The sequence below is a fragment of the Molothrus ater genome, chromosome 9, assembly GCF_012460135.2.
Source record: "Molothrus ater isolate BHLD 08-10-18 breed brown headed cowbird chromosome 9, BPBGC_Mater_1.1, whole genome shotgun sequence".
In the NCBI taxonomy this organism is placed as follows: Eukaryota; Metazoa; Chordata; class Aves; order Passeriformes; family Icteridae; genus Molothrus; species Molothrus ater.
In genome coordinates, this window is record NC_050486.2 from 30292573 (window position 1) to 30312536 (window position 19964).

At 49.6% G+C, this 19964-nt stretch overlaps 2 protein-coding genes across 2 annotated transcripts; one reads left to right on the forward strand and one right to left on the reverse strand.

Moving 5' to 3' along the window:
- Positions 1-620: 620 nt before the first annotated feature.
- On the forward strand, positions 621-11488 carry LOC118689742 (biotin-dependent 3-methylcrotonyl-coenzyme A carboxylase beta1 subunit-like). The gene is made up of 13 exons (XM_036388175.2): positions 621-695; positions 1616-2105; positions 4031-4227; positions 5093-5271; positions 6051-6131; positions 6308-6486; positions 7208-7400; positions 8425-8516; positions 8701-8857; positions 9376-9498; positions 9872-10014; positions 10351-10432; positions 11313-11488. Exons 2-13 carry the CDS (start codon positions 1627-1629, stop codon positions 11394-11396), a joined length of 1989 nt encoding a protein of 662 aa, XP_036244068.1. The 5' UTR covers positions 621-695; positions 1616-1626; the 3' UTR covers positions 11397-11488.
- A 23-nt stretch (positions 11489-11511) lies between these two features.
- Positions 11512-18929, reverse strand: RPE65 (retinoid isomerohydrolase RPE65). The gene is made up of 14 exons (XM_036388176.2): positions 18898-18929; positions 18015-18097; positions 17542-17692; positions 17135-17242; positions 16902-17043; positions 16180-16327; positions 15838-15919; positions 15508-15640; positions 15251-15390; positions 14268-14397; positions 13305-13419; positions 13107-13201; positions 12905-13016; positions 11512-12425 (listed from the first exon to the last, which is right to left on the reverse strand). The coding sequence occupies exons 1-14, from the start codon at positions 18906-18908 to the stop codon at positions 12274-12276; spliced, it is 1602 nt and encodes a 533-aa protein (XP_036244069.1). The 5' UTR covers positions 18909-18929; the 3' UTR covers positions 11512-12273.
- Between the last annotated feature and the right edge of the window lie 1035 nt (positions 18930-19964).

Genomic DNA, 19964 nt, shown 5'->3' on the forward strand with positions numbered 1-19964 from the left:
CTGGGACAGCTGAAGCCACCCAGGGCAGCAGCACCTCCTCCCACAGCTCCACCTGAACTGAGCTTCTTGCTACAAGGGAGCACAGCACTGAAAAGTGTCCTGTCTGCTATAACTGTAAAAGGACAGCAAATATTATTTTAAATTATTATATCTCAGGAGATTTTAATTATTACCCTCAAGATTTTTTAATAACATATATAACGTATTTACCTACGAATTCCAGCCCATGCTGGATACTTCCACTCACGAACATATTAGTCATCCCTTAATTATTGCTACCCATCCTTATTAATATGTATAATACAGATAAAGAGCTCCCTGGCAGGGATGCATTTTAATGAAGGCACTGAAAGGCAACTCACAGTAATTTCTAGAAGGTTGTGCCATGGTTGACAATAGCAAACCAAAGCAGCCCAGAGATGGGATGAGGTGTGGAAGGAGAAAAATCAAATTCGTTTCAATATTCTAATGATAAACTGAATTTCAGAGAGGACACCTGGGGTACAAGGTACACAAGGAAAAGGACACCCAGGGCACAGGACACCTGGGGAATGGGACGGCAGGGACAAAGGATGCACATGGCACAGGACACTCAGGGCACAGGACACCAGGGACAGAGGACACCGAGGGCACGGGACACCGGGGGCGGGCCGCCCTTCGGAGCCGCCCCGACAGGAGGGCGGGGACCGGACGGGGTAAGGAAGGGGCGGTGGTGGCAGGGTCGGCCGGGCCGCGGCGGGCGCGGGGCGGGCGGGAAGTGGGGCCCGCGGGGGCCGGGGAGCTCCGGCCGAGAGGCCGCGGGCCCGCGCTCCCTACCCGGCCCGGGCGCCCTCGGTCCCGGCCCCGCCGCGCTCCGCGGGCCCCGCTGGGCCCGCCCGGCCCGGCCCGGAGCGGGGCTGTCCCCTCGCGGCGGCCGTGGCATGGCAGGGACCGGGGGTGTCCCCTCACAGCCCCCACGGGAACCGGGGTGTCCCCTCACGGCCCCTGCGGGTCCAGGGGGTGTCCCCTCATGGCTCTCACAGGAACCGGGGTGTCCCCTCACGGCCCCCGCGGGAATCGGGGTGTCCCCTCACAGCCCCCACGGGTACAGGGGGTGTCCCCTCATGGCTCTCACAGGAACCGGGGTGTCCCCTCACGGCCCCCACAGGAATCAGGGTGTCCCCTCACGGCCCCTACAGGAACCGGGGTGTCCCCTCACGGCCCCCGCGGGAACCAGGGTGTCCCCTCACGGCCCCCACGGGAACCAGGGTGTCCCCTCACGGCCCCCGCAGGAACAGGGGTGTCCCCTCACGACCGACTGGAGTCAAAGTGGCTCCTCACGACCCCCGTATCAAAGCGGGAACCAGGGGTGTCCCCTCACGATTCCTGCGGGCGTCGGGAGTGTCGCCTCTCCACCGCCGATGCAGGGCTGGAGTCAGGGCGTCCCCTCATGTCCCCTGCGGGAACTGGGGTGTCCCCTCACGGTCCCCGGGGCAGGGCAGGCACCGGGGGTGTCCCCTCACGGCAGAATGGAGTCAGGGCGTCCCCTCATGACCCGCGCCCGAGGCGAAGGGGCCGCGCTGCCGCCCAGCCGAGTGAACCTGCTTTTTAATTCCTGTCCCTCGTTGTCCCTCAGCTCTCGGGGCGATGTGGACCCCGGGCCCACTGTGCGCCCTGGGCCGGCGGCGCCCCGGGCCCTCCGTGCCACTGCAGCCTCTGACCCGCCTGCTCCAGAGGGAATATCGGGAGAAAACCCCGACCCGCCTGCTCCAGAGGGAATATCGGGAGAAAACCCCGACCCGCCTGCTCCAGAGGGAATATCGGGAGAAAACCCCGACCCGCCTGCTCCAGAGGGAATATCGGGAACAACCCCCGATCCACCTGCTCCAGAGGGAATATCGGGTGAAACCCCCTTTCTGCCTGCTCCAGAGGGAATATCGGGAGCTGCTGCTGCCGAGGCAGGGCTGGGGAAGGACACAGCACCTGCCTCCCCGCCGGTTTTTAAGTAATAAACCCAAATCCGGGCGCCATCCCAAAACATTCCCAGTGCTAGACGGACGTGTCCCTGCCGTGTACCAACATGTGTTCCAAGAGAATTTAAGGAACAGCGAGGCTGTGATTAAAAGGTAATAAAGTGGTTTTGTAGGGTTTTTAGAGCATTGCTATTTGTGACATGGTGTAAGAGTCACTTACGGGCACTTTAGGGACTTCTAACATGGGACAATATTGCCTCCATGGAGCAATGTAGCTGCTTAATCCCTGGAAGTGTCCAAGGCCAGGTTGGATGGGGCTTGGAGCAGCCTGGTGTTGCTGGATGGCTTTGAGGTCCTTTCCAACACAAACCAGTCCATGAAATGTTGACTGAAATGCCCAAGGTGCAACTATTTAAAACAGTGCCATGTGTTGTTTTGCATACATTGCCAAGAAATACTTTGTCCAGACTTACGTAACATTTGTTTCGTGTTGCATTTTGAATGCAAAGACGTAAATGGTGACTCACACACTCCTGACAGAGTAGGGGACGGGTGCTGCTGTCCATCATCATTTACAGATAAAACGACAAAATGTGGTTTTTGTGTTTGTCCCGAAAGATTAGATGGCAAAATTGCAAAGGCCTTTGTTCAGGGGAGTGATCCACGAGCTGGAAGCAAAGCTTTGGAAAACACACTGTGCCCTCCTGTGGTGGCATTGAGGACATGAGTAAAATCCTTTTCCTCCGAAGTTTTTCCAGCCTCCAGCGTGTGCAGGGAGCCACACTCAGATCACAGAGTCACACCCAAAGTGCTGTGTGAGTCTTTGTGTCAAGCAACATTTACAGTTAAAGGTGATGCATCTGGGGGAAAAATGTGTTTGAAATAAAGGAAGAGCTTGGTTTATTTAAGACCAAAGTTGAGATACCACGTTTGTTTATAGTTTATTCAGTTTTTTACCTATACATGGTGCTGCCCTGGCAATACCATTGGGTAATCACTTCCTCTCTGTGACACTGCAATGTTCCCTGCTTTTAGTATATCTTCCAGATTTAGTGTTTCATTCCCAGTTACTGATTTTTGTCAGATAAACTTGTTGCAGGGCCTGATGGAGGAAGCTTTTGGCTGGATTATTGCCAAGAGCAGGTGGAACATGGAGGTTCATGCTGAATTAGGACAGGCTCATTATGATAGCCTCATTATTATTATTTATTATATTATTAGCTTTATCAAACAGTTTTTTTGGATAAAAAAAGTGAAATGTTTGCTTTAAATAATAGACCTTTGCTTTTAATTACACTGTGGAAAAACAATAATCTGAAAATGTGAATTTATCTTAATTTTCATGCCATTTGTGTGAAAACTGTACAATATGTTTAAGCTCAATCTGCTAAAGGGTAACTTCTAAGGAAAATGGTTTGGGTCAGGAGGGCCCTCAAAGCCCACCCAGTGCCACCCCTGCCATGGCAGGGACACCTCCCACTGTCCCAGGTGCTCCAAGCCCTGTCCAGCCTGGCCTTGGGCACTGCCAGGGATCCAGGGGCAGTCCCAGCTGCTCTGGGCACCTGTGCCAGGGAACAATTCCCAATTCCCAATGTCCCATCCATCCCTGCCCTCTGGCACTGGGAGCCATTCCCTGTGTCCTGTCCCTCCATCCCTGTCCCCAGTCCCTCTGCAGCTCTCCTGGAGCCCCTCCAGGCCCTGCCAGGGGCTCTGAGCTCTGCCTGGATCCTTCTCCTGTCCAGGGGAGCACCCCCAGGTGTCCCAGCCTGGCTCCAGAGGGGCTCCAGCCCTGCAGCAGCTCCAGGGCCTGCTCTGGACAGGACAGGATGAGCTTCTCATCCACCAACAGCCCAAATCCTCCCAATCCCCTGTCCGTCCCTTCTCCCACAGCCCTTGTGTTTGTCCTTGGGATTTTCCCGGCCCAGGGCAGGACCTACACTGGGCCGTGTTGAACTCCTGAGGCTCCTCCAGCCCCAGCTCTCCCCCTGCCCGTGTCCCTCTGGAAGCCACCCGTCCCCTCCAGCGTGTGACCGCAGCTTTGTTCCCATCGAGCGAAACTTTGGGTTTTTTTCCATCAGGTACTCGGAGCTGCTGGAGAGGGTGAAGGAAGGAGGGGGAGAAAACGCCCTCCTGCGGCACACGCAGCGCAACCAGAAGCTGTTCGTGCGGGAGCGCCTCAGGCTGCTGCTGGACCACGCAGATTTCCTGGAGCTGTCCCCGCTGGCAGGGCTGCACATGCCCTACGGGAATGTCCCTGCTGCCGGCTGCCTCACGGGTAACGGGGTGTTGGGGGCTCTGCGAGAGGGAAACGGGGGGGAAAAGGATGCGTGGAATGAAGATTATGGGGTATTTTAGTACCTGAAGTGCTTTCCTAGGAAAAGTGAATGCTGGTTTTGTCCAGGTCTTATTCCCAACAGGGAACAGTTCAGCCACTGCTGTTTTACAATAATGGGAGAAACTTTTGAAAGGACAGTTTCTAGTTTCTTCTAGATTTAGTAATTCCACTTACCATTTACTAATTTTTGTCTCAAAAGATGCAGGGTGATGTGTCAAATCAGCTCCTCTTAAATGAGAGAGGACAAAGTTATGTGAGAGACAGGAGCTGTAAGATACATTTTGAAGTGTTTTTCAAATCACAGACAATTGCATTTTCTATCCAGACATTGTCTCTTTAAACTGAAACAGCCCTTCAATATGAAATTTCATTGAAATTCAATTTCATTCAATATCAGTGAAATTGCATTTTGAAGAGTGGTTCCAGTTCAAAAAGTAACTAGAAGAACAGTGTGAAAACCCTTTTCTTCCTCACACATTGTTAAACTTTTCAGTTTTATAGGGGTAATTTTTAATTGCCTTCCCTTTTGTCTCAAGGGATAGTTACAGTGTATTTCTTTCTGTTACATTGTCACCAGAAGTAAGTAAATTTATTTGAGGTTTTTCTGTCATTTGGATTATTGTTAAATACTGTCATCCCAGAGAAGAGTGTAGATTTCTTCCCTGTGTGGTATTTTCATATTAATTTGGAGCTTCTTGATGTAGCATTACTGAGAAAAACGCCTGAAATAGTTAAAAGGTTTGCCCCCCTTGCTTTACCTATTGCTTTAGAGAGTCCTGATAAATATCTGTGGTACTGCTTGCAGGAATTGGCAGAATCTGTGGGATCTGGTGTGTCTTCATTGCTGGTGATGCCACTGTGAAAGGAGGAACCCTTTACCCAATTGGAGTGAAAAAGCAACTGAGAGCCCAGGAAATTGCCATGGAGAACAGGCTGCTGTCTGTGCACCTGGTGGACAGTGGGGGAGCCTTCCTACCCCTGCAGGTACTGCTGGCACTCTCAGAGCAGAAAATATCAGTATTTATTTCACCACCTGACCAGAGGTTAGAAACTCCAGTGAGTGTGCTGAGCTGCTTTTGTGTCTGATGAATGAGTACATAGTGGGAGGGGTCTATTTTCACTCCAGAGTCCCTAAAGTGTTCTGTATTTTATTGTCCTGTTTGTACCAGGGGTGCACTAAGCTCTGTGGCCTTTAAAAGTGGAGTTTTTGCAATTCTGACTGCAAAATAAGAATTTGAACAGGTTCTTTTATGAAATGCAGAGATCATCCTGTCATAGAGACTCTAGTTGTTCTCTCTCTAGCTGAGGGCAAGCACACAGGAGAAGTTACCTGAAATTTTAAAGTTAATTAAAGTTATTAAATTTTAAAAGTTACCTGGAAGTTTACCGGGAATTGTATCCAAAACTAAGCAAAAAAGGAAACTGCTGAAGGGATTTCACAGATGAAATAGAGCTACCACCCTTCCCTTCTCCACATTTACAGTCAGTTTGTGTAGAATATATTGATTTCAGAAAAAATCACAAAACTTAACCTGTGCCTTCAAAGCAAATAGGTATTTTTGGGGTATTTGACAACATATAAAGGAATAAATACCATAATGAATGCTGTATATGAAATATATGAAATACTAATCAGGAGTGATTATTAATGAGGACCTTCCCAGTGTCAGTTTTGGTGTGTTTGGGAATGAATGGAGTAAAGAGGAAGCATCAAGTTTCGTAGTTACCATTAAAAATCCCTTTCTCTTTTCCCTGCCCCTCAGTCAGAGCTGTTTCCTGACAAGATGCACGGTGGCAGGGTTTTCTACAACGAGGCAATCATGTCTGCCATGGGAATCCCTCAGGTACAGTGGCATGGGGAGTGCAAGGGGGTGTAGGAAAGGTGTAAATGGGTAGTAAAATTTCTGGTTTGCTCCCCAAGTGCTGTGATTTAGCACTTTCTGCATTTCTGAAATAACTTTGGGCTTGCCTTTGCCTTTCCTGTCCCCTGTCCAGCACTGCTGTGTCTGTGTCCCCTCAGGTGGCCGTGGTGTGTGGCTCCTGTGTGGCTGGAGGTGCCTACGTGCCCACCATGGCTGAGGAATCCGTGATCATTGATAAAATTGGGATGCTGTTCCTTGCTGGGCCGCCCCTGGTGAAGGCTGCCACGGGAGAAGATGTCTCTCCTGAGGAGCTTGGAGGAGCCAGGCTCCACTCACAGTAGGTGATTTCTCAAAAGCAGGGAATTCAGCACGCTCACCCTGAAAGGAATGTGGCATTGGCATTTCAGAGCAGGGCTAAGAGTGGAACCTGTGCTTACACTGGCTTGCCTTCTTAGGTTCAGGGGTTTGGGTTAAATCAGCCAAATGGAAGTAAAATGAGGTTATTGATGGGGTGAGGCAGGGAGTGGACAGGTTGGATTTGGATCTCTATTGTTCCACATACTTCTCGAACAACTTCAAGTAATTTCCTCTGTGCCTCACAGGGAGCAGCTACAGAAGATGGATGCTATCTCCTCTTTTCCAAGTGTTTTCCAGAATACACATCTTTAACCCAATTATGCTACATGGAATACATTCCTGTCCTTATATCTTGGCCTGCAACCCCTTAGTTTGAAATAATTGCTGAAGTTTGCTTTCCTCTTTTCCCTTTTTGATATTGTCTGCAACAACAGCATTGCCAAAAATAAATCCCAAGGTCTTTCTTTAATCCAGATAAACACAAAAGTCATGGGGAAGAACAACTCCTTACTGTGAATTTAATTTGGGATTGGACTGCCCAGAAATTCCACTGACTGCTTTCAGCTCATTCATACAGAAACAAACCACACAGCATTTCCACAGGGCATTTGGAGAGTCTCAGCTTTTTTCCTAGAGTTTGGGTTTTCTCTCAGGATACAGAACTCATTAATTCAATGCTAATTAATGTCTCTCTCTCCTAGGGTCAGTGGCTGCAGTGACCATTTTGCACCCTCAGAAAAGGAGGCCTATGAGTGCATTCGTAATATTGTCTCTACCTTAAACTGTGAGCCAGTGCCAGAGCAAGACAGGGAGTCTGACAGTCCCTTGTACAGCCCTGAGGAGCTCCTGGGCCTGGCACCACTGGCTTACAGCTACACTCTTCCTGTCAAACTGGTAAGGGAACAGGGATTTCATTCCTGCATCCTTCACTCTGCTCTGTCCCACAGCTCCAGGTGTTATTCTGAATTATTACTTCATCTGTTGCCAGCCTGTCTTAAGCCTGAAATAAAGCAGGATGGCAACAGTTCTGTGGGATTATAGGAAATATTTTAATTTATTATTAAAATATTTATAAGAAATAATTTATATTTATTATAAAAATATTTAAATGTTTATGATAAAAACATTTAAATACCTGAAATCCTGTTGGAGATAAAATAATCCCAGATTGTGCCAGTGTTGCCCAGCTGATTCCATGCACTGTTGGGATGCTTGCTTTATGTCTTGCATTGTATTGGCTGCCTTGAGAACATACACCCCTTTCATGTCTGTGTTTCCCTTCCCCTGCCTTTTTGTTTCTTCCCCCCAAGCATTCAAATCATGTAAAAGAAATGGTGAAATTATTGACTGAAAAAACAACACAGCTCAAATCACACTTGTTTGAGGCTGGGATGGAACTAAAGCTTAAGCAGAGACAAGCAGAGCTGCCCACGCTGTTTCCATTGTGTTCTACATGAGATTTTGTCTCCAAGGATGTGAATGCAGTATCTTTTCCAGGGGTAAATCCCTGCACTTGAGGGAATTGACTGCAGAAAGCTTTGAAGGCAGCTTTTAACTGTGTTAGAGAAAAGCATGAGCAATATCAACCAAACATTTCTTATGCGCAAAATCTGAAACTGCACACACTGGGGTTTGGTTTTTGCTTTTTTACATTTTTATGCACAGGAACAGCTGGGCTTTGTAAAACTAAAATAATTTTGGAGTTGGCCTTTGTCTTAAAGTACACAGTTGGTAATTAAACAAAACACAAATTGGATGGTTTGTGCATATTGAGCATTTAGCAAGTCACCCAAAGACCCTCTGTGCTCATCTTGCATAACTCAGGTCTGTTACTGTTTGAGCAGGGCATTTTTAGCAGAACTCTCCTGTTTTCACCTCCAATTCTCTAGTAAAGTCAAGTCTGTGTATTTCTTTGCAGATCCTGAGCCGGCTGGTGGATGGAAGCAGATTCCAGGAATTCAAGGCTACTTATGGGACAACATTAGTGACAGGATTTGGCCATGTGGAAGGGTATGGCTGGGGACATTCCCCATCCAAATGGGTGCACATGCATTCCTCAACAGCTTTTGTGGCCTCAGCAGGTTCCACACCACTCCAGTCATTCCTAGGGCTCAAAAGAGAGATTGATGGAATAGCTGAGGTTGGAAAGGACCTCTCAGATCATGGAGTCCAACTGTCCATGTTTGTTCTGCAGGCACTTGGTGGGGATAGTGGCCAGCAATGGGGAGCTGGCTCACGATGCTGCTCTCAAGGGCAGCCACTTTGTCCAGCTCTGTGGCCAGAGGGGAATTCCCATCCTCTTCCTCCAAAACACTGCTCCACAGCCAGCAGGGCCTGCAAGCATCTCACAGGTATGGCATGTTTGCTTCAATGCATTTCAAACAATTCTTAGTTCTTGTTGGGCCTAAAGTTACATTTTCAGAATTATTAACTGTTAGGAAAAGTGATTTTTTTAACCACTCTTGATGAAGCTTTGTAATGACTTTGCTAATGGGGAAAGATTTAAGAACTTTCTCACTTGAATTTTAAGCAGGCCTGGATGCTGAAATAAAATGATACTGTTCAGTTAGTAAGGCAGGCTGGAAATTTGGGATTTGCAGTGGTTTTTTGACATTGAAATACAGCTTATTGATTCCTCTGCTAACTCTGCACTCCAGAAAATTGGCTATTTCTCTTTTGAAAGTGAAGGCATTAAAGCCCAGTAGGATTTGTCCTGGGCTAAGGAAAGTCAAACCTCCATCAGATCCCAGATCTGTTTCTGCAGAATTGTAAATAAATAAATAAATGATTTGGAAGTACAAGTTTGTTGTGAGTGGAGAGAATCTAGAATAAAGTCTTAAAGGATCTAAAATGTCTATTTTTATTCCAGGCAGAGGCCCATTCCAACAGGCTGAAGGCCCAGGCCTCCATGATGGCTGCAGTTGCCTGTGCTGCTGTTCCCAAAATAACCATTGTCATTGGAGGCTGTTTTGGGAGTGACAGCTACGTCATGGTATGGGGTGGCACCATCCCAGGGCTTGGGGACACACCTGTCACACTGCTCAAGTGTCACTGCATTTCTGAAACACAGCTGGGGAACTGAGCTCTGAGCTCATATTTAAGTAAGAAACGCAACAATGCATGTGAGTGCTGAGAAGCAAACATGGAAAAATTAATCATGGAAGTGCTTGGAATTCAAAATGAAATATTAAAATAGAAATATTGAAGGCAGTGGGGAGGTGGTGGTTCCTAGCACAGGGTGACTGTCCTCATACAAATCCACCTGTGCTCCATCCTGCCTTGCCCTTGGTTGTTTCTTCCCACAGACACCTCTTGATGATTCGTCTCAGTGGGTTTGTTCTGTTTCTTTGGTTTTGTCCTTGCAGTGTGGGAGATCGTTCAGTCCAAACTTTCTGTTCCTGTGGCCCAATGCAAGAGTTGGTCTTGTGGATTCTCAGAATTTCCCCACAGTTCCACCAGCTGGGGGCTGGACAGGAGAGGAACTGGAACTAAAACAGCTGAAGGCAAAGTAAGGACATTCAATACAAACCTGACAGGGATTTCATTGTTCAATTACCTACTTTGGTTCATCTTATAGAGCAACACATCCTGACTAATGAAACAAACATGGATCTACTGCAAAAATATTTTAAATTTCCACGTTGTTCCATGTCTTTCTGTTAGTGCCTTCCCATTACTGCAGAAGGGTCAGCTCTGTTATTTGCTGCTTTCTGACTAATTTTAACAGCACTGCTGCCCATTCTTTTCAGATAGATGGATTTGCCTGTTTCATCTGTAATTTCTTTTCACTGCTCTGCTGTTTTTATTGTGCTTTTAAGCCTGTTCAATTCTCTGCCCTCTCCAGGCTAGAGGAAGAAAGCAGTGCCTTTTACTCCTCTGCCAGGCTCTGGGATGATGGGATCATCCTACCTCAAGACACCAGGAAGGTGGGTTTTCCTTTTAGGCCCTTTTGTTCTCCAGTCTCACAGTGGATGAACATGACTCACTCAGGGTTGACAATGTGCTGAATCCAGACCTGGGGCTCCCACTTCTCACTCCATAGAATTTCTCTCAGTAATTCTCATCCTGTCTCTTCCTCATTAGTTTATCAAAAATCTTGAATTCTGGTTACTTGACCACAGCATTTCCTCACTGAGCCTCTCCTTTGACTTAACCATAATTTGAATCTGCATCTGAATCCCTTTTTTCCATATAATTACCCATATCTTCACTCTTTGGAGTTCAGGCTCCTCAGAATTCCTTTTGTTTCCAAAACATTATTTTATCCTGGGATGTTGCTTTTTGCAATTTTCTCTTCCTGCTTTAAATTTGCTGTGTGCATTTGGGATGCTCCCCTGCCTTTTTATTGATTTGAAATTGGCAGACATCCCTCCCTCCATTAGGTTCTTTCTGAAAGCTGCTGCCTTTGTCCTTTTATTTTTCCTTGTTAGATTGTTTATTAGCAATAAAAATCTTCTCTGCGCTTCTGAAGTTTGTTTACTTGAAGATCTCAATCTGTTCTGGTTTCAGCTGGGGTTAAATCACAACACAACCCTTCTAAATATGGTGCCTATTTTTGGAGCTATGTGGATGGTAAATATTTTCATGGAGTTTATGGGAACTTTGATAATGGAGAGCACCAAGAAGTTTCTTTAGTCCTGTAGCCCTGAAATTCCCACTTTATGATCCTCACATGAAAATAAGAGAAAGTTGAACTGTTGATTTTACCTTGTTCAGTGTCTCACAAACAGAATGAACAAATAAATAAGCACAGAAGTAATGAGTTGTACTAGTTGGGTTTTTATATTGTTTTTTGTTTTTAATTAGGTGATTGCCCAGTGCTTGGAGATCATGGAACAGAAGAAGTACCAGGCTGTGTCTCCCCGTCCCCATCCCATCATCAGGATGTAACTGCAGCCCCCTCAAACCAGAGCCCTCTACCAGAACTCCGAGTATAAAGATTTTCTAATTCTTTGATACCATTAATAAAAGTGTTGAACAATTGAAGACAAACAAGAATCCCAGATTTTAAATCTGCTGGCAGGAAGTTTTTATTCTCAACAATAGCCTCTTTTAACATCAGCTGAAAGTTTCTTTTGGGAGAAGGAAGGATTAAGCTGAACATCTGTAGCACTCTAAGGAAGCAAAGTCAGACCAAGGGGTAACAATTGCTTGATTTTTTCATGTCCATGTTTTAACATGAAATCCAGAAATCAAGGACACTTGGACAAAAGAAAGGGAAAGGAGCAAACACACAAGGGAAGGTGTGCAGTTTGCAGCCTGGGTGAAGAACAAAACTCTGCCTGCCACCCTCTTGGGATTCCCAAAGCAGCTGTGGAAAACTCCACTGGGATTGCTCTGAGGATACCACAGCAATGACCAGGATGATGTTTAAATCCAGAATCCTTCAGTTTAGGCTAAAAATTCTCAACCGCGTAACAGAGCACAGCCAGTTGTACACAATGTTACCACATGTAAAAGTGTTGAGGTTACTCTCTGCTCTTTCAGCTTCTTTCACTCTGCTGCAGCTACAAAGTTTAATTTTGCATAAACAGAACCTCTCCACCACCCCCAACTTGTGGTTTAACAGGAAATGGTACCAAAGGGTGCATTTAAAAAATACCTGATTAACCATTTTGAAGAATCATTGACAAGACTGAACTGCTTGATCTGAGTGAAGCAGCCCCACAAGTGCAAAGGGCTGTGGAAGGAGTTTGGGTCACCTGTAAACGGAGACTGCACCTTTTGGGAGCTGGAAGGAGCCCGGGCCAGGTGTTGCTGTCTGTGCTCACGCTCTTTTGAAGAGCCCATGGAATGTCACGGGAATGTTCACCTCCACCTCAGCCCTGGCCACCTCGCTCATGTCTTTGGCGTTGAGGATGAGGAGGAAGGCGGGCTTGGGCCCCGCCCCCGGGCTGATCACGATGCTCAGCACCACCCCTGCAAGGTGAGAACACGCTGGGTGTGGCCCAGGTGGGTGTGGGCTGTGTCTGACCCCGGCTGGACAAGGCGAGAGCAGCCCTGGCACTCGAGGCACCAGAAATCCCGGGAGTGTCACCCCTGCTGAGGGACAGGGGCAGGGACACAGCACAGGCTGCCCAGGGAAGCTGTCCTGCCCCAGCCCTGCAAGTGTCCAAGGCCAGGTTCAAGGCTTGGAGCAACCTGGGACAGTGGATGGTGTCCATGCCCAGGGCAGGGGGTGGAACAGGATGAGTTTTAAGGTCCCTCCCAACCCAAACATTTTATTACTTTAGTTTTAGTTTTCCTGTGTTTCCTCAGAAATTTCCCCCCCAGTGTTCGCACCTGTCCCATCTCAGCCCTGCAGCCAGCCTGGCACAGCCCTTCCCAATCCCAGTCCCAGTCCCAATCCCAATCCCAGTCCCAATCCCAATCCAAATGCCACCACCCCGCAGCATTACCATCATCTTCCTCCAGCGCATCCGGGTGGGAAACGAAGATCGGCTCCGATGGGTACGCATCCGGCTCCTGCCACACCCAGGTCTCCTTGGTTTTCACGTTCAGCTTGCACAGCTAAAGGTGGGGACAGGACACAACCACAGAGCTCAGAAATGCTCCTTTTTGTCCCCAAAGTGAAGCCATCCCCTGTTGGCCAATAGTTACCCTGTCTGGGACAAAGTGGTTCAGCCCCAGTCCGTAGGTGTACGTGTACGGCTTCCCTCCGTACTTCCTGTAGTTGATCTGGGGGAATTCAAAGGCTACAAGGAAAAAGAAATGTGTATAAATGCTGAGGGTTAGGGGGACATGGGGTGCAGGCAGCACGTGGCTGCTGTGACCTGGGGAGCTGGGCTGTCATCGTACCGTGACGTGGCCCTGAGAAAATCACCTCTGGCTCCAGCCAGATGGTCTCATCACTGCGCAGCGTCGCTGTGGCTGTCGTGTAGGGCAGGGTGACCAGGTTCTTCCCTGTGTCAGCCTGTGACAAAGAGAAATAAATACCCAAGGGATTGGAGAAAAGTTTTGGATTATTTGCACAGAGCTGTAGCAAACAGCACTGAACAGGGAAGGCAGCGACGTGTGGCAGAGCCTCAGGAGCGGCAGGAGGCGACTGCTGCCATGTGCTTGGCAGTGCTGCAAGAACTGTCCTGTTCCTCAGCCTAAACACAGCTTCCCTCCCTGCTGGAGGCATTCAGAGGTTTCATTAAGCACTGCCACGTGGGCTTGCACGTCCCACTTGATCCACAGCCCAGTGAGCTCCGTGAGAGGCTCTGCTGACCGGTCCCCTCCAGCCCTTGGCCCATCCAGCAGCCACCACGAGCAGGGTCAGGGAAAGGAACCCAGCAGCTGCCAGCCAGAGAGCTCTGTCTGTGCCAGGCTGGCAGCCCCAGGGACCTCACACCGAGGGCTGGAGGATTTAACCACACATGCTTGGGCTATGGCTGCTCCCTTCTGTGCTATGAGCAGATCCAGTATTAACTGCTGCCCCACAGGCTCTGCAATGATTGGTAACACGTGGAGTCATCAAAGAGTTTGGCTTGGAAGGGACCTTAAAGCTCAGCTCATTTTCCTCACCATGGGCAGGGACACCTTCTAACACCAGTTACTCAGAGCTCCATCCAGTCCAACCTTGGACACTTCCAGGCATGGGGCAGCCACAACCTCTCTTGGCAGCCATATAAATAAACTAGAAAAACATTGATCAGCTAAAGAAAACACAAAGTTTCTCTGAAAGCCCATACTTAAAGTTTGCTCTCTTAATGAAAAGGCTGAATTTGAAGTAAGTGGGGCAGGAGGCCTGGCAGGGAGGGGAGCAGCCTCCAGTACCTTGTCGATGCTCAGGGGCAGGACGTATCTGCGGGCCTCGGGCTGCGGCGCCTTCTCCGCCTGCCGCTTCACCTCGTCCCAGTTGGCCCGAAGGTTGGCCAGGTACAGGTAGTTGTAGACAAACTCAAACCTGCACCAAACAGCACCACAGAGACAAACACAGCTGGGCTTTGCAAGTGTGGGGGAAGTGTAGGCGGTTTTTGCCTAAAATTCATAGAAGCATAGAATGGTTTGGGTTGGGAGGGGCCTTAATGCTTATCTTCTCCCAACCCCTGCCATGGGCAGGAACACCTCCCACTGTCCCAGGGTGCTCCAAGCCCTGTCCAACCTGGCCTTGGACACTGCCAGGGGTGGGGCAAAATAGAGTGACAGAAGCCCCAGTCCAGCTCCTCAGCAGAGCTGAGCTGTGTGTGCACCACAGCCCCTGTCAGGAAAACCCAGCAACTGCTGGTGTTCAGCACAGGCACAGGAAGGGGCTTGGAGCAACCTTGCTCATGCTAGGGGGTGGAACAAGATGAGTTTTATGGTCCCTTCCAGCCCAAAGCAGTCTGGAATTCTATGATTCTATGCCAGGATCAGCTCAGCTCAGGATGTCCTGGGTATGCAGCCAACACAGGGCTGAGCTTCATCATTTCAGTGCCACATTTCTGTGTTTACATGAAGAGCAGCCTCCAAGCCTCACACACACCCTGCTCATTGCAGCCCCAGGAGCCAGAATAGCATCAACCCTTCACCAGTCACTAACATTTCTTAAAGATAAAAGTAAATAATAGATAAAAATTTTTTTTTCCTGGAAAATGAGTGTCAAGCAGGTTCCCTGCACCTCTGGAGAGCTCAGTGCTGTATAGTCTACATGTCACCATGTGTTAGATATTAAATGGGTTGGTGGAAGTGCCAGAGGCCCCAGCAGGGATGTGCCAGGGCAGGGAGGGGCGTGTGTGGTGCAAGGGGCAGTTGTGGTGCCCAGGGACCCTTGGCCTCACCCCTTCCAGGTGCACAGGTCCACGATCAGGAACCCGTTGTCCTCGTAGGTGTTGATGTGGTGGAAGAGGTTGAAGGCCGAGGTGCGGTACTTGAGGTTGAGGAGCCTGCCTTTCTTCTTCTCTGCCACGTGCAGCCACACCTGCAAACCACACAGCAGCTGGGCTTAGGCCCAGGGAAATGAAGGTGAAGCCAAGGGACCTCCCGAGCCAGGTCTGGCTGCCCGGTCCAGCCCAGTTTGGGATGACCCCATGCTTACCCCCATGGTCTCGTTGGACTCGAAGCAGTCCATGTAGTTGGCTCCCCAAAGGCTCCAGGAGGAGAGGAACTTGAGGAGGTTGATTTTCACTGGTGTCTCCACAAACACAATGTAGTTTGGGGTCAGCCCAAAGCTGTTGGGAAAGGCAGGGGAGCACATCAGGCTCACTGGGGTCAGTTTGGACAAAAAACATGGAGCTGCTTATCTTAAACACATGGATCATCGCTCAAAATGACCCTGATCTTGGTCAATCACCTGATTTTCATTGCTGATGACATGTGAAAACTAGTCCCTGGTTCCAGCTGACCTGCTGACCCCATGGAATTTTACCTGTGGACATAGGAGGGCTTAAACCTGTCACTGCAGGGGAACTGCACCACCACCTCCGACTTGTTCATGGGGTCTTCCTTGTCTGGAATGGGACAGGTGAGAGGTTATGGAGGTCTCACCCACACCTGGGCTGCACCTACAGCATCTACCCAGCAAATTCCTGCCTTTAACACAAAATTCATCATTTAGAAGCCATCTAGAAGTGACTTAAATACAACATAAAAAAAAAAATTAAAGGAGCTTAGAAAAAGCCTCACTTGATAACAAAGTTCATTTAAAGGATAAAGAAATGATTCATAAGGGAAAAGTTTCCCAGCTGACTCAGAGGTGGCATTGACTGACCTGCCTGCAGAGGAGGAATCCGGATGATGTTGTAGGCCAGGGCAAAGTTTTTCCCAAAGCAATTGCCAATGTTGTAAACAGTGCCATCATTCTCAATGTGGGGATGAGCTGTTGCCCCATTGACAGACACATATTTACAGAGATCCACCTGGAGAGCAGCAGGGACAGAGTCAGGAGTGAGGTGGGAAGGCACAAGCTCTGCAGGGTGTTGTGACTCAATACATCCTTGCTCTGCCTGTGGAAAGTTCCTCTCAAATTCTGCAATTGAGCTCTAATTTGCAAACTCCAACTCCAATTTGAAGATGCTCCAGGGGCTGGAGCCCCTCTGCCATGGGAGAGCTGGGGGTGTTCAGCCTGGAGAGGAGAATGTTCAGGGGGACCCTTCCAGTGCCTAAAGGGACTCCAGGAGAGCTGGAGAGGGACTGGGGACAAGGGATGGAGGGACAGGAGGGCAGAGTTAGATGGGATATTGGGAAGAATATCTGTGAGGGTGGTGAGGCCCTGGCACAGGGTGCCCAGAGCAGCTGTGGCTGCCCCTGGATCCCTGGCAGTGCCCAAGGCCAGGCTGGACACTTGGGGACAGTGGGAGGTGTCCCTGCCATGGCAGGGGTGGCACTGGGTGGGCTTTAAGATCCCTGCCAACCCAACCCATTCTGTGACTCTATGATTTTCATTTTAGTCTTCCTTCTCCACACCTCTATCTGCTCAGGACAAAGACCCACCTGCTTGATGGTCTCCAGGGTGTCTGGGTTAATCCTGGTGATGAAGTTGGTCTCAGTACAGGCATAGTAATCCTCACCCACAGGGTAGACATTCACCAGGGCATTATCCGTCACCTCCACACCTTTGAAGTAGGAGAAAAACCTGAGCAGAGAAAACCAACAGGCAGTCAGGGGCTCCTGGGAGGCAGAAACTCCATAGAACATCCCAGCAGTGTGTGCACCACCCGAGGTACCTGGAGAAGATGTTCTTGCAGGGGTCTGGGTAGGCGTAGGTGCCAAACTCCGTTATCACAATCCTCTTCTCCGTCATGGCTCGCACGTAGGCGTCAGTCCGGACAAACCTGGGGGGCCAGGAGGGGAAATTCTGTTACACGGGACACCAGGCTGTGCAATTAATACAAATATTCCTTTGATGAACCTCCTGAGAGCTCTGGCACAACCTCACATCATTGCATCTGGAGCTCTCCACAACCTCACATTGCATCTGGAGCTGGGTTTAATGATATCACTGCTAGAGCTCTTCCAATAACCACATGGACTCAAAATAACCAGGATCTCCCACAGCACAGCCTGTTCCCAGCATTTCAGACAAGCAAATGCTTCCTTATTTATTCCTTTTGCTTGGAAAACTGGCACGTACCTCCGGTGGTAGGTGACGTGCCCCTCCTTGAAGTCGAACTTGTGCAGCAGTGCCTGGCCATCAAAGAGGTGGTAGAAGGGCTCTGAACCCACCTCAAACAAGCCAGGACCACATCTCAGGAGGCTTCCTCTCAGCCAGGTGGGAATCCTGCCTGTGGGAGACCCAGCGTTGGGATGAGCACGGCAAATCAGACCAAGCAATTTTTATTGTGACAGCAAGAAAATCAAAACTTCATTTTCTAATTAAACTTAGTGTTGAAACACACATGAGCTCAGCAAGCTCTGATTTCTTCACACCTGCTGTGGACCAAGACATTCAGTCTTAGTCTAAAGAGCTCCCCACCCAATCTGACCTTTCTCTACCCCAAATCACCAGCCCTGTGAGCTCCTTCACATCCAGCCTTGTAAAGCCCTGGAAGCCCCTGAGCTGCAGGGAGCAAAGGAGAGCGGGAGGAGATGAGGCCCCAGACCGACCTGTGACGTGGGCAGTCACTGGAGAGGACAGCTCCTCCACTGTCTCAAAGAGCTTCTTGTAGCCTCCAGCAGGATGCTCCACCCTGGAAGGGCACAGCCGGGTGAGCCCAGAGCAGGGGCACAGCTGGGAGCCCCCCAGGGAGGGATGGATCTTTCTGCACTGAATGATCCATGGCTTGCAAAGAACTTGAGGGAGGAAGGAGAAGGACCTTTCCACGGGGAAAGGCTCTGAGGCTCCAAACAGCTGCTGAGAACTGTCCTGAGCATGAGGAGGGGCAGGGACACCAAGGGGACAGCCCATACTGCAGCCCAACAAACCAGGACACCCAAATCACCAGAAAAGCAAAATCCAGCTTGTATCTCCCAGCTCCTGGAAAAGCCTTTTTCTTCTTTTTTTCTTTTTTGCCTTTTTTTTTTTTTTTCTTTTCTGAAGCAAAGAATTATTTGTTGAGTTCCAATTTTATCTGCTGCAAAGCCCATGAAAACACACCAGGCACAGGCTGGTGAACTCTGCCCAGAGCAGCTGGGGCTGCCCTTGGATCCCTGGCAGTGCCCAAGGCCAGGCTGGACAGGGCTTGGAGCACCTGGAACAGTGGAAGATGGCTCTACCCATGCCAGGGGTGGCACTGGATGGGCTTTAAGGTCAGTTCCAACCCAAACCATTCCAGGATTCCATTATTCTACTCCAAATTCAGGTCAATCCTTTGGAACCTGGAGGTGAGCCTGTTCCCCCAGACCAGAACCACACCTTGGCATGGGATGTGAGATGGAGACATGGAGAGCTCCCTGCCTCTCCTCCCCTCCAAACCCTGCTGCCCCCCAGCCCCAGGCAGTGCTCCACATGGGATGTGCTCCCACAGAGAGGAGCCTCAGGAATACTCACTGGCTGTACATCCTCCCTGATCCTCCCCGAGCCTCCGGAGCCAAGCAGGGAGCCAGAGCAGTGCTGGGTATTTATGGGGTGCTGAGCCCTGCCCAGGGCAGCCCCATCCCAAAACAGCCCCCACCAATGAGAGCACCCCGGGAACAGAGCCGGCTTTCAGCTCCAAAATCCTCCTCGGGCTTTGGGAGCTTTTGTCCTGCTGTTCACACAAAAAGGGGCTTTCACTGTTTTTCTGAGACCTAAATTCTTCCCAAGCAGAAGTGATTACAAAGAAAAAAGGCCAGGGAGGAGTGGGACGGAGCGCTGGAGCCGTGCCAGGAGCTGGCAGTGGCACCCAGCTCTGCAGGGACCATCCAGCCCCTCCAGGGCCTTCCCAGGAGTGTGTGACAGACACCAGAGACACCAGGAGAGGAGAAAATGCCAGAGACAAACACCAAGGAATCTCCTGAGCTGGAAGGGCCCACAGGGATCAGTGATCCAGGCCCTGGCCCTGCACAGACACCCCAACACTCCCATCTCTGAGCCCTGTCCAAAGGCTCCTGGAGCTGCTCTGGCAGCCTCGGGGCCATGTCCATTCCCTGGGGAGCCTGGGCAGTGCCCAGCACCCTCTGGGGGAAGAACCTTGCCCAAAAACCAACTTAAACCTCCCCTGACCCAGCTCCAGCCGTTCCCTCGGTCCTGTCACAGGGAGCAGAAATTGGAGCTGTCCCTCAGGCCCTTGGGGTCTCCTTCAGTCTCCTCCAGACTCATCATTAGGAACCACCTCTGTTAAGAGTGGTTTATTTTTTAATTCATTTATGAAAACAACAATGCTGTAAGGAGCAATTTCAAAGATTAACAAGGTCCCAGTTTCCTGCTATCCCCTCACAGGCAGAGGATGAAGGTGTTTTATCACCACATTCAGGTGCTTGGAAATGGCTCCAGGGACCCAAACTGGGGTGCAGGGACAGAAACAGACATTAAACATTGCCACAACCAGCACGTGAGGGTTGGCTCTTTCCCTGGGGTTTTGCTTGCTCCCTCTTTCAAGGTGTTTCCACTTGGACAAGGGCTCATTTCAGGCTCCT

Excerpts from the sequence above, each read along its gene's own strand:
- LOC118689742 (XM_036388175.2), top strand. The coding sequence starts at position 1,627 with ATGTGGACCCCGGGCCCACTGTGCGCCCTGGGCCGGCGGCGCCCCGGG. Across the intron at positions 8,517-8,700 it reads GGATTTGGCCATGTGGAAGG|GCACTTGGTGGGGATAGTGG; the intron begins GTATGGCTGGGG and ends TTTGTTCTGCAG. Across the intron at positions 8,858-9,375 it reads GGCCTGCAAGCATCTCACAG|GCAGAGGCCCATTCCAACAG; the intron begins GTATGGCATGTT and ends TTTTTATTCCAG.
- RPE65 (XM_036388176.2), bottom strand. Across the intron at positions 15,391-15,507 it reads AGTCCAACGAGACCATGGGG|GTGTGGCTGCACGTGGCAGA; the intron begins GTAAGCATGGGG and ends TGTGGTTTGCAG. Across the intron at positions 13,202-13,304 it reads TTTCTCAGGGCCACGTCACG|CCTTTGAATTCCCCCAGATC; the intron begins GTACGATGACAG and ends TTTTCCTTGTAG.